Raw genomic sequence first — 17,960 nt, forward strand, 5'->3', positions numbered from 1 at the left:
CATACGGAGGGTGGAGAGTTCAAACCCAGCCCCAGCTGAACTGCCACAAGAAAATAGCCGGGCGTTGTGGCGGGCGCCCGTAGTCCCAGCTACTCAGGAGGCTGAGGCAAGAGAATCACTTAAGCCCAGGAGTTGGAGGTTGCTGTGAGCTATGTGATGCCATGGCACTCTACCGAGGGCCATAAAGTGACACTCTGTCTCTATTAAAAAAAAAAAAAAAAACTAACTAAAAAAATGATACAAATGAAATTTAAGATCAAGGAAAATAAAGGAGAAATAGGAAGCTTAAAATGTAAGCAACTGAGGAAATGTGCCAAGGCATAAGGGTGGCTTAAGTTTTGAGGTCCCTGCTTAGCCCTGCAGCCACAGTGCTCTTCATTGGGTGGGGGCTTGGTCTAGTCTAGGGTGTGTGATAGGTTCATGATTGCCTTCATACTTCATCAGAGGAAAAGAATTTAATGTGCCGTCTCCTTTCTCTCAGCTCCAGGGTCTCCTGGGCCTATCTTCGCTATGCCTTCAGCCTATTTACCTAAACCCAAGCCTGGCCCACTCCCTACTTTGTCTCTGACTTGCTTCATGGCTTAGAGATGCCACAGACTCAGCACCCAGGGTAGCTGGGAGCCTCAGCCATGGAGGAAAGGCAAGTGGTGGCAAAAAAAGACTCCTGCTGTGGAGAGGCAGACCTACAGCTGTTGCTTTTTCATGTAAGTAATGGTGGTGTTGTCAAGGAGAGCAGGTAATTTTACAGTCAGTTATTGAAGCTAGTTTCTGATGAAAGAGAAAAAAAATACAATGTCAAGATGTTGTTCGGCTGACCAGTACTAATTACAGCCACCTGCTCAATCTTTTGCAGTAAACTCTAATAACTTATATTGGCTATTGCACAAATCAGGTTAAGTTTGTTCTACTTAAAAGCTTTGATGAAGTTTATTTTCAAATACTCAGCTTTCAAAACAAGTTCTTTATTTATATTGGATGTCATCATTTAAAAAAAATAATAAAAAACTTAAGTCATGATTCCTTATAAAATTTTTATTAATGCCAGAAATGAAACAGTAGAAACAAAATAAATTTAAAAAATCTGTGTGATTGTGGGTACAGAGATGTTGTGAACAGGGATCAAGGAGACCATAAGAGGAGAAAGCTAGGCTTGAGAGGAGCCCTTCAGTCTCCCTCACATCTTTTAAATATCATCATTCAGTTGGTTCTCATTCCAAGATGAAATGTCCTGTACAGCAACCCCCCAGTGAGTCACTTGATGCCTTTACAGCCAGGCTGCTGGGGGGGCCTCAGGGTTCCTACCTCCCCTAGGAAAACTTAATTTCCAGGGTTCCTGGGTTCATAACCCTCTGGGATTATAGGCTTGAGACTCTTCAGCACCCCATCCTGCAATGGACATCCCCTAATTTGGAGGAATTTCCTCCGAAAATGAGACAAAAGGAAATGAAACAAAAAGGAACCACAGAAAACAATGTGATGCAGATTTTCAAATCTTTTAGGAATGTGTCCACTGCACAGTGTGCAAACGTGCCATGTGTCTTTGGCTCAGAATGGTCTCTGGGATCATTTCTGTAACAAACATCAGACCTTTGGTCAGAAACATTGCCCTCTGTTGCCTACACATCCATTGTCTCCACCAGAAACCAAGATTTGGCTGGCATCATTTTGACTTATCGTGACTTTCTCAGGAGCACATGATGCTCTCAGTTTAAAAACTACCTATGCTTTGTTTCTTTGAATTGTCATGCTTTTGTGTAGCCATCCTTTAGCAGTTTTACCAAAGCAGGACATAATCATGTATACCCTGGAAAAGATGGTGAAGTTTCCTTTTTTAAATTATTTTTTTATTCTGACCCCTATCACTTTTCATACTTTAAATGTAGACAGTGCCTGTTAAGAGCATTCCTGTTTTTAACTAATCAAATTTAAACAGGTCACATTACTCACATGTGTGTTGCTTCATGCTGTAAATATATTCCTGGAAATGTTTTCTACAAACATATTTCTTTTTTTGGTCAATTGAATAACATTTAACTACTGACATAATTTCATCTGTAGTTTCTTTTGTATCTTCAAGGTGGTAGCCCCAATTGACACTGGGGCTACAATTTTTCTGCACCAGCCTTTGTCAGGTAATCAATCACTGTCCCTAACACAGGTGACCACACCTGGGGGAGCTACCATCTGTGGGGACCAGCACCCTGCAACCTGGTTTCTTGCCTGAGACTGTGTGACTCTTTGCAAGTCACATGGGGGAAGAATACAGCTCCTTAGAGGCTCTGGCCTGTGTGCCATGCAATGGAGCTGGCTATGGTGTGCAGGATGTGGGTAGCTTTTCATCTTTCTCTGTCTAAATTCAGTGTGGACTTTAAACTCAAAGTATGTGACCATTGTTCCTTACTTTGCCCCCGGAAGAAAATAATGTCATCAGAATTCGCTGCTTTGAAAATCAAGATGACTTCCTATATGCTCTGAAAAATCAAGACTTTGGCTTTTACTTACCTTTGGGAAGGTGTGAAACCCTGAAACCCTAGCAAAGTCTACGATTGCCCTGAGTACACTATCACAGAACTGCCTGCCTATTTGATCCATCCTTGTATATAGGACACAGTGCCAGTAGGACCAGTATCTGCTTATTCCTCAGTAGTTCAGAGGAGCATCAAATAAAACTCCATGTCCAATCGAGACCTTTATTCTGCATCCCCTGGACCCCAGGACCTATAAAGGAAGGGGGTGACATGATGCTCTTACTACCAAGTGGGGAGTGTTTGCACTCTTAGGATCTAGTCACTTCTCAAGCAGAAGAGAACAATGGCCAGGAAATCTGAGAATAGAACTAACTGTTTTTGTTTGTTTGTTTTGCCTCTGGTAATTTCTATCTATCACTAGAAAGCTTGGTCCCATCATGGGATAGCAAGGAACAATTTATTCTTCCCTGAGATAGTAAAAATTCCTCTCTCAGCATTAGCCAGCAAATGGGAAAATTGCAAAGGGGACCATCTGATCTAAGAATGGATTCCAGGTGAATTATCAGGAGGTATTTCTAATTTTAACTATAGATGATGTTAGAGTTCCAGTTGAATGTTACACAAAGAAACCCTCACTGGACATGCATACCTTTCAAATGTCAAAGTACCTGCTCAGGTCCCTGTGAAAAAGAGAGATAACCCATCTTGTGTATGCAGGTGCTTCACACATGCTGCCAAGGTTGACCCAATTGATCCATTTTGTCCAAATACTCAGAGGCAATGAGATAGTACGATGAGCTTGCAATTGGCAGCCTGGGCAATTCTATTCTAAGCCAAACTCTGTGGCTCAGCTCTCTGAGTAATCTTGAGCAAAGTGTTCCCTTCTCTACTTCTCAGTTTTCTTTTCTTCAAAGTAGGAGTGATACTCTCTGCCATGCCTAGATTCTGAGGTCTTTTAGAGAACAAGATGAGATGATGGATGGAAAGCATGCTGGGAAAAGGCAACAGCAACAGAATACCTGTCTACAGGTAGATGCTTAATCACAACATCCTTACAGCCACCAGTGTCACCTGTTATTCTCCTCACAGAGCCTGGGACCCATTGTCCCCATCATTTGAATTGTCTGTCTTTGGGGATATAAATGACTGGTCTGCTAGAGTCTTTGGAATAAGTAGTGCAGATTCTGCTATCACCGCTGGGCTTGATCTCCTTAACTGTGACTTTAAGGGCTGGAACAAGATGGTCTCCAGGGGCCCCTTAAAAAGGATAATTTATGATTCCAAAGCACAGGAGAGAGGTCAGAATTTCAGGTATTGGAGTCAAATGATGTCATCCTGTTGGTAGCAACACTGGCTCCAATCTTCACTCCAAATACTCTGTTTAAGAGATTTTAAACATAATTTTCAGAAATGTTTTCTTAAGTCTTATTTCTAGTGTTTCTATCCTGCCTGAATGAAGGGAGTTTTTCACATCCTGGTCTGTGGCTATGGCATCCTGTGGCTATGGAGCCAGCTGCACACACCCCTGAGACTTGGGACATGGGCAGTGTGGCTAGGGAAGGAAACTGCTGCCTTTCTGTAGGTCCTTTCCCCCACGACCACAAAAACTATACATTCTCTCTTGGTTTTGACCTGTGTTGACCATCACTGTGTTTTTAGAAAAAAAAAAAAAAAAAAAAAACTCAAACTGAGCCCTAATTTCCTGTGTGAGCCCCTGTTTCACACCCAAGCCCATACTTCTCACACTTTCGATTGCCTCTCATCTGTCCACTCCTGCTTCGTGCTCTGGAGAGCTTGTGTCTTCTGCTCATCCACTTGGACGTAGTCTACTCTTTGCTCTTCTGAAAGGAGAAGTTTCTGAATGGGGATAACAAACATTTTTAATTAAATCTAATTAACAGATTCAGGAAAATATCTACCTTTCTGTGGTACATTACATTGTTATTAAATATTTTCTGCCCCTTCCTCTTTGCAGGAGCATTATACTTTGTGTGTATATGTCTGTTGTGGGTAGAAATATAATGCAGGCAGACATTCTAGAGGACTTGTGCAGGAACACCTCAGGGCTCAGCCCCCTGCTGCTCAGTATATCTATGGTGACAAAGGGTGTCAGAATGCCTGCCAGAATAGACAGAAAACTAGTATGGGGACATCTGAGTAAAATTCAGCAGCTTAGCAGAGTCAAGATATCATCAGAGTTAGAAGGGGATAAAAATTACCCTCCACCGAGACAATCTAGTCTGAAGGCTGTAATCATAACCATTCTTCTTCCATCCTGTAAGGTAATTTTGTTTGTTACCTACATATTTATGCCCATGAGAATTGTTCTAGGATTTAGTGTCTCCACCCTGATGACCTTTTTCATAATTAAATGACCACCCACATGATTGAGTCATACTCTTTACTTCTTCATTCTGGAAACCCACACTCTAAAATATTAATAAAACCTCTTGAGAATTTGGTTCAGGGTAGCACCTTGCTGCCTCACTACAGACTGATACTGTGCCCGTCTTTCTGGGTCTCAGCAGATTCTTTCACAGAAACTCTGCATGTAAATTTCTTGCATGTTTGTCTCCACCATCAGTCAACAAAATCCCTCCTTAGGGAATTCTCAATCCCCTGTGTTGTGGCTCCCTTCTATGCTGCAATAGTCTGTGTCTGTGCCTCTGCTCTCCTTGACTTTGCTCTACCATGTACTTTGACAAATATGACATGCATGTAAGTAACACATGCCTATGATTCTATAGTTTTACTTTTGCCTCTGCCAGAAGACAAGCACATCTTTAGATTGCAGGCTTCTCCTCCTCTTTGGGCCTTGGATTGAACACAAAGGCTCTGGCCTGCAATGGACTGTATCATGAGCAACAACTGAAAATGCCTTTGTTGTAAGTAATGGAGATGGAGGGTTGTTTGTTTTGAGTACATACTCTATGAAAACTGACTGACATACATTTAGTACTTGTTGCTCCCACCTTTCTGATCAGCTTTTCTTGAATCTCAGTTCAGGTTTTTGTAATGATATTAAACATAGAGGTTAACTAGGAGTTACTTTAACAGAAGGGGAGGAAAGCTTCCAGAGTTTTTCTGAACACACACATACAGAATAATGCTGTTCATTCTGTTTAGTTTGTATTCACCAAACAATACACTGTAAAGCACAGTTTGGATTATGACCATCTCTCACTCAAAAATATTTGGTGGTCATCCCCTGCTTACCAGTCACTCATTCCTTACATTGTGAAGTGGATGATAGTAGATAATGGCTAAGATCACTTACATGTATTCACTCAATTAATCCTCTCAACAGCCCTTAATCTAACAGTTATTTCTGACCCCCACTTTACAGCCAAGACTACTACCCAAAGAAATCAAAACTTCAGGCAGAATGGGGACTGAAGACCACATTCTCAGAAAAGGAAAACACCCCCAGAAAAAGGGGAAAATAAAAAAATAAGCTGAGCAAGGTAGAACAAAGAAAAGTCAGCTAGTTTAGCTTTAAACCAGCCACTGCTAAAATTCTTATCTGAGAAAGTTTCCTGCTTTTCCTGGAAGCCTGGCCTGTAGTGGATACAGCTTGCAATCACCCCTGCTGGGTCTGTAAACACTCTGAAGAAATAATGGCCACAGAAGATGCTGTGTGCAGGGCCTAGCAAGAAACATTAACTAGGCTGTACCCTGCCCAATCAACAGCCAAAGCAAATACCCATTGTGAAGATATATATTTGGCCAGGACAGAGATCAAGGGAATAGCTTGAGCCCTGAAATATAGGTAAGAGGGCTTATATCCCTTATGGCAGAGGAAGACGCCTCTGGGGTGGTGATGAGAGGAAATTCCTCTTTCCCACCAATTCTTCAGAGGAGATTGACGCCAGTGGTGTTTTACTTTGCAATGAACTAGCAGGTATTAACCACCCGTAGGAATCTGTGTGTGTGACCACAGATAGGAAGCTGCCCCACATAAGGCTCAGGTTCCAGATTTCTCAAGACTGCTTAGACCCTTAAAGTTAATGATTACAGAAACAATAGGAGCTGATATGCTTGCTCAGAGAAACTGCTGATATCTTTGTTCCCTTCCTCAGCTTTCCCTCTGGGCTAATGAGAAAATAGCCTTCAATAAAAGCTTAGTGGAACAAACACTGGGGGCCACTCGCCAGAACCCAACCAATGAGAAGTGGTCCCCTGTGCTCCCACCTTTGAAAATTATATTGTGTGTCTTGTTTCTTTGTCTTTCATCATTTCTAACTTTACATTTCTTCAGTTGACCACCACCAGATCCACCGGTCTTAACAGACCCTGCCCCTGGAGCAGGACCCTGGCAAAAACTGCCCAGACTGATATTCAAGGCCCTTTACTGAGGGGTTCTGCTTTGAACCTAGAGCTCTTTTCACCACTCCATAAACTTGAGCCAAATTAGGCTGTTACTTGTTATCTAAACAGGTCTTTCCTGTGCCTGGAGAGCCCTCTACCACACCATCATTTCTGCCTGAGAAAATTTTTTTATAAACTTCATGTTTCAAAATTTGAAGAGTGTGACTATGATTATGTATATACACAAAAAGAACATACCCTAGAAGGAAATACACCAGGATTTCACTGTCTGTAGGAAACAGGATTAAAACTGATTTTAATTTTCTTTATTATACACGTCTATATTTTTAACACCCTCTAAAGAGAATATGCATGGCTTGATAATCAGAAAAGTCCAAGTAGAAATGGAATCATCTGGGAATTCTCAGGTACAAAGTCTTTCCTACCTGCTGTATGGGGGCTGGTGATGGTGAATTGAAGTCCAGGGCCAAATAATCCAGGCTGAATTTCTTTGTCCACATGAGACTACCACTGCTCGAGGAGTTGGCTGTTTGGTGGTCTTCCTAAGAACCAAGAACCAACATCATAGGACTCAGGTTAATGATGTTTAACCAGGCTGCCCAAGGGAAGGAGATGGTAAGAGAGTGGTCTCATGAGGCCTAAGCAGATCAGTCTTCATATCTGAGTGAGAGCTGGCATGTCAAACACATTATAGCCAGTTCAACCTTCACTATGAAACCATAACATTATTCTCCAAGGAAACATTTTGCCAAAATTCCCTTGAAAAAGAATATGCTTTATGTAACTGACAGGCCCAAGATACCTTAGAGATTAAAATTTTAAAAGATCAACTACAATTATTAAAATTCTAGTAAAGTTACCCCAATGCATTTAAAGACACACTACATGAGTTATAACATATGTGAAACTCATTACCCAGCATCAGAAGTAGAATTCTACCAATACCTTTGAAGTGATTGTTTCCCCTCTACCATCTCCTCCTCTCCTCCCAAGAAGTAAGGCATTGTCTTGAATTATGTGCTTACCAGTCCTTTTTTTTAAAATACAGTTTTATGAGTATGCAAGTATCTAGCCAGTTTTGAATATCTAATCAATAGGATGACATCGCATGTATTTTGGGTGGCTTTAATTTTTTGCTCAATATTATGCACTTCATGTTCATTCATGTTGCCACATTGGCCCTATTTCACTCATTTTCACTGGGACAGATTGTTTCATTGCCCTGGTTAAATAACCATTTAACCATTCTTCCACCGAAGAGCATTTAAGTTGTTCCCAGTTTGGAGGCTATTACAAACAGTGCTGCCAGGAGCATTCATTTCCTTGGAGAATAATGCACCCAAGAATTTCTATGGCATTTATCTGGGAATAGAATTGCTGGGTTACAAAACTATAAGTTATACAAACATCAACTTTACTAATTTTCAATCACCAAACTATTTTCCAGAGTGATTGTGGGTTGACCAATCTACATGTGTACCAGGAATATTGCTCATATTGCTCTCCATTCTGACAAGATTTGGTATTGTAGATTTTTTAATATTCTCCCAATCTAAGACAGGCAAAAAGTACCCTATTGAGGTTTGAGTCTCCATTTCCCTGATTATTTATTAGTGTAGGCAACCTTTACTCTGTTAAAGGGTCATTTTTTTTTTCATCTTCTGTGAATTTCCTGTTTGGTTGTTTATTTTTTTTTTTCGTTCTTTCTTGCTAATTTTTGTGTAGAATTATTTGTATTTTTCTTATTTATCCTGAGTACTTCCTCATATGTCCTAGAGAGCAATCATTTGTAGGTTATATATGTTACAGATAGCTCATCACAGTCTGTTGCTTATATTTTCATTTATTTTTATAGTATTTCTTTTAATGAAGGGAAGTTGCTGATTTTAATGTACTATGTCAGTTTTCTTCTGTATGGCTTGTACTTGAGTTTTGTTTAAGGAATCCTTCCCTATGCTGAGGTCTTGTTAATAATTTATTTCCTGGTAGTTTCTCCTAAACTTATAAGGTTTTGCTCATCACGTTGAAGAAATAAATTCACACTAACTGATTTTAATACTGTATATGGTGGTGCAATAACAGTACAATTCATTCCTTTTTTGATTTTGCCCCACATACATAACCATCCTTTCTCCACATGCATCTGTCTCTGTATTTACTATTGTAGTTAAATTGTATTACTATTGTATTGTAGTTATTAATGAGTCTTGATATCTGTAGGAAAAATTCCATCTACTTTGTACTTCCTCTGGAATTTCTTGATTAATCTTGACCCTGTAATCTTTTAGTTTTTATTTCATATTAATATAAGGGTACAAATGATTAGGTTACATTGTTTGTATTCCTAAGGCAAAGATCAAATTATAGTTGAGTCTTTCATCCGGGGAGTTTATCATATGCTTTAACATTGTGTATATTAGGTGAGAGCTTACCAATCCTCCTCCCTCCTCCTCTCTCCCCTTTCCCTATTCCCCCCAAATATACTGGTGTTTTTTCTCTTATGTGGATGTGTCATCATTTTTCTGTTGGATTCATATTGGTATTGAGTACACTGGATAGCTGCTTTTCCATTCTTGTCATATTTTACTAAGAAGAATGTGCTTTAACTCCATCCAGATTAGTACAAAAGATGTAAACTCTCCAACTTTTTTATGACTGAATAGTACTCCATGGTATACTTATATGACAGTTTATTAATCCATTCATGGGTTGCTGAACACTTAGGTTGCTTCCACATCTTGGTTAATTAAGCTCCAATAAACATTACAGTGCAAATGTCCTTGTGATATGGGATTATGGGATCAAATAGAAGGTGTACTTTTAGCTCTTTGAGGAGTCTCCATACTTCTTTCCATAGAGCTTTTATTAACGTACAACCCCACCAACAGTGTAAAAGTGTTCCCTTCTCTCCACATCCATGCCAGCATCTGAGCTTTGCGATTTTGTGATGTGGTCTATTCATACTGGGGTTTGGTGATATCTCAGAGTGGTTTGATTTTCATTTCTCTGATGATTAGGAACAATGAACATTTTTTCATGTCTTTGTTGACCATTCATCTATCGTCTTCAGAGAAGTTTCTTTTCAAGTCTCTTGCCACTTATAAATGGGATTATTTGCTCTTCTTTGTAGATTAATTTGAGTTCTCTAGATTCTAGTTATCAGCCCTTTGTCAGATTCATAACATGCAAATATCTTCTCCCATTCTGAAGGTTGTCTGGTTGCTTTAGTTGTTGTACTCTTGGCTATGCAAAAGATTTTTAGTTCGATCATGTCCCATTTAATTATTTCTGGTGTTGCTGCAATTGCCAAGGAGGGGAAGTCGTCTTCATAAAATCTTTTCCCAGGCTGATAGTGTCAAGAGTTTTCCCTATACTTTCTTTCAGGACTTTTTATTGTTTTGTGTCTTAAGTTTAAATCTTTTATCCAGCAAGAGTTAACTTTTGTCAGTGGTGAGCAGTGTGGATCCAATTCTACATGTGGCTAACCAGTTCTTCCAGCACCATTTATTAAATAGGCATTCTTTTCCCAGTGTATGCTTTTGTTTGGCTTATCAAAGATCAGACAGTGATCCCTGGCTAGATAAATCTCCAAGTTTTCTATTCTATTCCATAGATCTATACCTCTATTTTTGTGCAGGTACCATGCTGTTTTGATCACTGTAGCCTTGTAGTATAACCTGAAGTATGGTAATGTGATACCTCCTGATAGGTTTTTATTTTTTTTAAATTGCATTGATTATTTGGGTGTTTTTCTAGTTGCATATAAAATGAAGCACTATTTTTTCAAGTTCTTCAATGCATGATGTTAGTGCTTTGATGGGGATTGCATTACATTTGTAGATAGCTTTGGGTAGGATGGGCATTTTCACAAGGTTAATTATTCCAAAACATGAGCATGGTATGTTTGTCCATTTGTTAACGTCTTCTGTTATTTCTTTTCTCAGGGTGTCATAGTTGTCTCTGTAGATATCTTCACATCCTTTGCTAAGTATATTCCCAGGTACTTCATTTTCTTTGAAGCTACTGTGAAGGGTATTGTGTCTTTGATTAGATGCTCAGCTTGAATGTTATTGGCATATATGAAGGCTACTGATTTGTGGACGCTGATTTTGTATCCCAAGACATTATTGTATTCCTTCATCACTTCCAGGAGTCTTGTAGTTGAGACCCTAGGGTTTTCCATGTATAAGATCATGTCATCCACATAAAGCAAGGGTCTGACCTCCTCTGTCCCTATTTGAATACCCTTGATATACTTATCTTGCCTGATTGTATGGCTAGAACTTCTAGCACTATGTTGAATAGCAGAGGCAATAGTGGATACTTTTGTCTGGTTCCAGTTCTAAGTGGAAAAGCTTTCAGTTTCACTCCATTTGGTATGGTATTGGCTGAGGGTTTGTCATAGATGGCTCTATCAGTTTAAGAAGTGTTCTGTGAAGTAACTAATTCACTAGGGTAGGACAGAAACCAGTTGAAAACAAGACAGAGCCACTTAGCCCTACCACACCAAGTAAGTAACCAGTGTCTCAGGCTATAGTGCTGTACGGGTCCTTTGCAAAGCTCTAAGGGAAAAGGTACAGACACCAGTCACAGCTCTTTGGGCAAAGGGCTGGTTAATCACTACTCCAGGAGCCCCCAAACACAACTTCACCTTTTCTGCTCATCTAGCCAAACATTGTAAAATAGTCATGGGGCGGAATCAGTGGGAAAACTCTGGTACCATGAATAACCGGTGTAGATCAACTCTCTCAAGGAATAATACGGCAGACACAACTGAAGATCCCATTCATAGACAAATGGCTGAGATGTCAGAAATTGAATTCAGATTTTGTATTTCAAATAAGATTAATAGAATGAAGGTAAAGTTGGAATTATAAATTCAAGGAGCAATTCAAAAGTTGTCTCAAGAATTCAATGAATTCACTCCTCGCCTGGCTTGGAAGAGGCTCCCATCCAGAAGGACAGTTAAAGGACAGAAATTTAGCAAGTAACCTGGTGGATTAGAGCTGCGCCAAGAGAGGTTGAAGAATGCACATCAACCCTGCTGAGTTGAGCTGTGACCCCAAGGATACAAACAAAAGGTACAAAATCCATCACCAAGTGGATGGGAGTCCCCTCTCCCATGAGAAATGAGCAGCATTCAAAAGTCCTCCCATTATACTCCATGGGATAGACCCTCTAAAAACTAGACCTACTTCCCCTACTAGGGTACCATGGTGCTCTCCTGCCAGGCATAAAACTGTGTAAAACTGTATATATTCTCTACCTGCAATTCTGAGCCCCCAGAACTCCCCTCCACTCTCACTCTGAGGTCTGGAGGCTAGTCCCCCAGGATTCCAGATTCTTGGGTGATTTCTCGAGGGGTGTGGATAAGGCCTGGACGGCTGCTGGCCAGTGCTGATTCTGTGGCATGGGAGTGAGGAGAGGATGGTCAGCTGACAGGGAACCATGCTGGAGCGGTGGTGCCCAGAGGCACAGAGCAGCAGCCATATTTGGCAACAACAGGGCTCACCCCTGGATATTCTGGAGTCACACCCCCTGTCTCTCAGGGCAACCAGAGGAGGCTGGGCATCTTCTCAGGTGACAACCACCAGCGGCGGAACAGATCTGGGATGGAAACACAGGCCTCGTGAGTAAAGGGTTTGCCTGAAGCGGTACTGGCCTGGGTGGAGTGTGGGGACTAGAAAATACACACGCAGAGCTGGGATATTCCCAGGGTGGGGCTGACACAGAGGACTGCTTTACTGAGCCTAAGACTCACCTGGCCCCCAGGGGATTATCAGCCTAGACAAAGGAGGGCAGGAGGCTAGAACTGACAGCTAACTGTGCTGTGAAATGAAACCTGCAGCCGCAAAGACAGGGCCTGAGGTACAAGTTCTGTTAACTCAAAACAGCTTCTCTTCTGCAGGGGAATTGGCTGGGACAGAACAAATTCCACAAAGTTGTTCTGTTCGGTCAGTAACATCAATCAGGGGTGGGGCTGAAACTGAGTGAACACCCACCCCCCAGCCTCCATCAAGCCTCCGAGATTGTCAGGTCTCACCTCCCCCTGTTGGATAGAGGCAGAGAGAAGCGGCCTGGCTGAGGAGACATAGATTTACTTGTGATTCAGGCAAGTGCAAACCCCTGGAGTATCTGCTCAATGGAGGCAACTGTGTCATAGCCCTGCGGAATTATCAGTGACTGGGTGTGACAGAGGTGCAAGATGGGGTGTGACAGAGGTGCATCAACCTTCCCAGACTAATCTATTTGCTGAGTGGGTCCTGACCTCATGGAGCACCAGAGCAACTCATATTTGAGTTGTCAGCAGACCCCTGCAATCTAGTTCCCAGAGACCTTTTAAACTCTTCCACCTGAGACAGGTGCAGATGAGACAATTGGTTTGGACCTGTTGAACTAAGACAATTGTCCGAGGACTATGCAAGTGGTTCCCAGGTGTGTGGTTGTGTGAAGGTTTGATTTTCCTTTTCCAATTGTTGAATGTGTGGGGTGGGTTAACTTAATTGCTGGTATTTCTCCACAGCTCAGACTTCAACCCAGAGTAACTGTTTCACTAGAATTGTACAGAGACCAGCTGAAAACAAGACAGAGCCACTTAGCCCCACCACAGCAAACAGGTTCCCAGTTGCTCAGGCTGTAGCACTGTATGGGTTCTTGGCAAAGCTCCAGGGGAAAAGTCAAAAGGTATAAAATAATCATGGGGTGGAATCAGTGAAAAACCTCTGGTAACATGAATAACCAGAGTAGATCAACCCCCCCAAGGAAAGATATGGCATATGTAACTGAAGATCCCATTCATAAACAGATAGCCGATATGTCAGAAATCGAATTCAGAATTTGGATTGCAAACAAGATTAACAGAATGAAGGAAAATTTGGAATTAGAAATTTGAGGAGCAATTCAAAAGTTGGCATTAGACATTCAAGGAGAAATTCAAAAGTTGTCTCAAGAATTCAACGAATTTAAAGGCAAAACTACCAAAGATTTTGACACATTGAAGCAAGAATTTGCAGTCCTCAAAGATCTGAAAAATACAGTAGAATCCCTCAGTAACAGAGTGGAGCAAGCAGAATAAAGGATTTCTGACATTGAAGACAAAGCTTTTGGATGCTCCCAAATTCTCAAAGAGGAAGAGAAATGGAGTGCAAAAATGGATCATTTTCTCAGAGAGCTCTGGGATAATTTGAAGAAAGTTAATATCCACCTCATTGGAATCCCTGAAAGCAATGAAGTGGCTTTGCAAGGCACAGGGGCCCTTCTCCATGAAATTATGAAAGAAAATTTTCGAGACATTCCAAGAGATTCTGAAATTCAGATAGCAGACACTTTCAGAACCTCAGCACGACTCAACCCGAATAAGACATCACCCAGGCACATCATAATTAACTTCATTAAAGTCAATATGAAGGAGAAAATTCTGAAAGTAGTCAGATGTAAGAAAACCATTACCTACAAAGGGAAGAAAATTAGAATGACTGCAGATCTTTTTGCTGAAACTTTTCAAGCCAGGAGAGGGTGGTCATTGACTTTTAATCTCCTAAAACAAAATAACTTTCAACCCCAGATCCTGTATCCAGCTAAACTGAGTTTCATTTATGATGGAGAAATTAAATACTTTAATGACATTCACATGTTGAAGAAATTTCCCATAACCAAACCAGCTCTTCAGGATATTCTCAGACCTCTCCTCCATAATTACCAGCGCAACCCTCTACCACAAAAGTAAACTCACTCAGAAACTTTTGATCAAACTCCAACTTCCACAGTGGTGAAAGGATTAAAAATGTCCACTGGACTTTCGAAAAACTCAATACCCAAAATTTTACCAGACTTATCAATATTCTCCATTAATATGAATGGCCTAAACTGTCCTCTAAAGAGGCGCAGGTTGGCTGACCGGATAAAAAAACTCAGGCCAGATATTTGCTGCATACAAGAATCACATATTACCTTACAAGATAAACATAGACTCAGGGTGAAAGGATGGTCATCCATATTTCAGGCCAATGGTAATCAGAAAAAAGCAGGTGTTAAAATTCTATTTGCAGATATAATAGGCTTTAAACCAACAAAAGTAAGGAAGGATAAGAATGGCCACTTTATATTTGTTAAGGGTAATACTAAATATGATGAGATTTCAATTATTAATATTTATGCACCCAACCAGAATACGCCTTTAACAGACATGAGCAACTTGATTTCTTCCAGCTCCATAATAATCGGAGATTTGAACACCCCTTTCACAGTGTTGGATAGATCCTTGAATAAGAAGGTGAGCAAAGAAATTTTAGATTTAAACCTAGCCATTCAACATTTGGATTTAGAAGACATCTACAGAATACTTCATCCCGACAAAACTGAATACACATTCTTCTCATCAGAACACGGAATGTACTGCAAAATCAATCACATCTTAGGTCACAAGTCTAACCTCAAAAATTTAAAGGAATAGAAATTATTTCTTGCAACTAATTGGACCACCAAGGAATAAAAGTTAAACTCAGTAACAACAGGAATCTGCATACACATACAAAAACATGGAAGTTAAATAACCTTATGCTGAATGATAGCTGGGTCAGAGATATTAAAAAGGAAATTACCAAATTTGGAACAAAACGACAATGAAGACACAAATTATCAGAACCTCTGATATACCGAAAAGGCAGTCCTAAGAGGGAAATTTATAGCATTGCAAGCCTTCCTCAAGAGAACAGAAAGAGAGGAATTTTAACAACTTAATGGGACATCTCAAGCAAGTGGAAAAGGAAGAACATTCCAACCTCAAACCCAGTGGAAGAACAGAAATAACCAAAATTAAAGTAGAATTAAATGAAATTGAAAACAAAAGGATTATACAACAGATCAATAAATCAAAAAGTTGGTTTTTTGAAAAGATCAATAAAATAGATAAATCTTTGGCTTACCTAACCAGAAAAAAAAGAGTAAAATCTCCAATTTCATTAATCAGAAATGACAAAGACAAAATAACAACAGACTCCTCAGAAATTAAAAAAATCCTTAATGAATATTACAAGAAACTTTATTCTCAGAAATATGAAAATCTGAAGGAAATTGACCAATACTTGGAAGCACGTCACCTTCCAAGACTTACCCAGAATCAAGTGGAAATGTTGAACCGGCCTATATCAAGTTCTGAAATAGCATCAACCATACAAAATCTCCCTAAAAAGAAAAGCCCGGAACTGGATGGCTTCATGTCAGAATTCTACCAAACCTTTAAAGGGGAACTAGTACCTATATAATCAACCTGTTCCAAAATATAGAAAAAGAAGAAAGACTACCCAACATGTTCCATGAAGCAAACACCACCCTGATCTCTAAACCAGGAAAAGACCCAACAAGAAAAGAAAAATTATAGACCAATATCATTAATGAATATAGATGCAAAAATATTCAACAAGATCCTAACAAACAGAATCCAGCAACACATCAAACAAATTATACATCATGACCAAGTCGGTTTTATCCCGGGTCTCAGGCTGGTTCAATATACATAAATCTATTTATGTATATAATTATAATATAAATATAATTCAGCACATAAACAAATTAAAAAACAAAGACCATATGATTCTCTCAATTGATGCAGAAAAAGCAATTGATAATATCCAGCGTCCCTTCATGATCAGAACACTTAAGAAAATTGGTATAGAAGGGACATTTCTTATACTGATAGAGGCCATCTACAGCAAACTCACAGCCAATATCGTATTGAATGGAGTTAAGTTGAAATCATTTCCACTCAGATCAGGAACCAGGCAACGTTGCACATTGTTTCCACTGGTCTTTAACATTGTAATGGAAGTTTTAGCCATCGCAATTAGGGAAGAACAGGTGATCAAGGGTATCCATGTAGGGTTAGAAGAGATCAAACTTTTGCTCTTTTCAGATGATATGATTGTATATCAGGAAAACACCAGGGATTCTACTACAAAACTCTTAGAAGTGATCAAGAAATACAGCAGCATCTCAGGTTACAAAATCAACATTCATAAATTGGTAGCCTTTATATATATCAACAATAGTCAAGCTGAGAAAACAGTTAAGGACTCTATAACATTCACAGTAGTGCCAAAAAAGATGAAATACTTGGTATTTTATCTAGCAAAGGATGTGAAAGATCTCTATAAAGAGAACTATGAAACTCTAAGAAAATAAATAGCAGAAAATGTTAACAAATGGAAAAACATACCATACTTATGGCTGGGAAGAGTCAACATTGTTAAAATGTCCATATTACCCAAAGCAATATACAATTTTAATGCAATCCCTATTAAAGCTCCACTGTCATACTTTAAAGATCTTGGAAAAAAAATACTTTGTTTTATATGGAATCAGAAAAAACCTTGAATAGCCAAGACATTACTCAGAAATAAAAACAAAGCAGGAGGAACCACACTACCAGACCTCAGACTATACTATAAATTGATAGTGATCAAAACAGCATGGTACTGGCACAAAAACAGGGAGGTAGATGTATGGAATATAATAGAGAACCAAGAGGTCAACCTAGCTACTTACCATTATTTGATCTTTGACAAGCCAATTAAAAACATTCAATGGGGAAAAGATTCTTTATTTAACAAATGGTGTTGGGGGAACTGGCTGGCCTTCTGTAGAAGACTGAAACTGCACCCAGACCTTTCACCATTAAATAAGATGGACTCTCACCGGAATAAAGATTTAAACTTAAGACATGAAACTATAAAAATACTAGAAAATAGTGCAGGGAATACTCTTGAAGAAATCGATCTCGGTGAATATTTTATGAGGAGGACCCCCCAGGCAATTGAAGCAGCTTCAAAAATACACTACTGGGAGCTGATCAAACTAAAAAGCTTCTGCACAGCCAAGAACACGGTAAGTAAAGCAAGCAAACAGCCATCAGAATGGGAGAAGATATTTGCAGGTTATGTTTCTGAGAAAGAGATAATAACCAGAATTCACAGAGAACTCAAACGTATAAGTAAGAAAAGAACAAGTGATCCCATCACAGGCTTGGCAAGGGACTCGAAGAGAAACTTCTCTGAAGAAGACAGGCACATGACTTCATACATATGAAAAAATGCTCATCATCCTTAATCATCAGAGAAATACAAACCAAAACTACTTTGAGATATCATCTAACTCCAGTAAGATTAG

At 39.7% G+C, this 17,960-nt stretch overlaps 1 protein-coding gene across 4 annotated transcripts in view; it reads right to left on the minus strand.

Moving 5' to 3' along the window:
* Nucleotides 1–1,024: 1,024 nt before the first annotated feature.
* GAB3 (GRB2 associated binding protein 3) overlaps nt 1,025–17,960 on the minus strand; it is a 147,826-nt gene continuing 130,890 nt past the window's right edge. For 2 of the 4 annotated variants that reach the window (XM_053580915.1, XM_053580914.1), the window contains exons 9-11: nt 7,223–7,339; nt 4,213–4,325; nt 1,025–3,845 (exon numbers count right to left, since the gene is read on the minus strand). In XM_053580915.1, coding sequence (XP_053436890.1) covers nt 3,776–3,845; nt 4,213–4,325; nt 7,223–7,339 — 300 coding nt within the window. In that variant the 3' untranslated portion in view covers nt 1,025–3,775. Of the gene's footprint in view, nt 4,326–7,222; nt 7,340–17,960 lie in introns of all 4 variants that reach the window. The other 2 variants (XM_053580917.1, XM_053580916.1) reach the window with 1 other exon arrangement.

The sequence above is a fragment of the Nycticebus coucang genome, chromosome X, assembly GCF_027406575.1.
Source record: "Nycticebus coucang isolate mNycCou1 chromosome X, mNycCou1.pri, whole genome shotgun sequence".
Classification (NCBI taxonomy): Eukaryota; Metazoa; Chordata; class Mammalia; order Primates; family Lorisidae; genus Nycticebus; species Nycticebus coucang.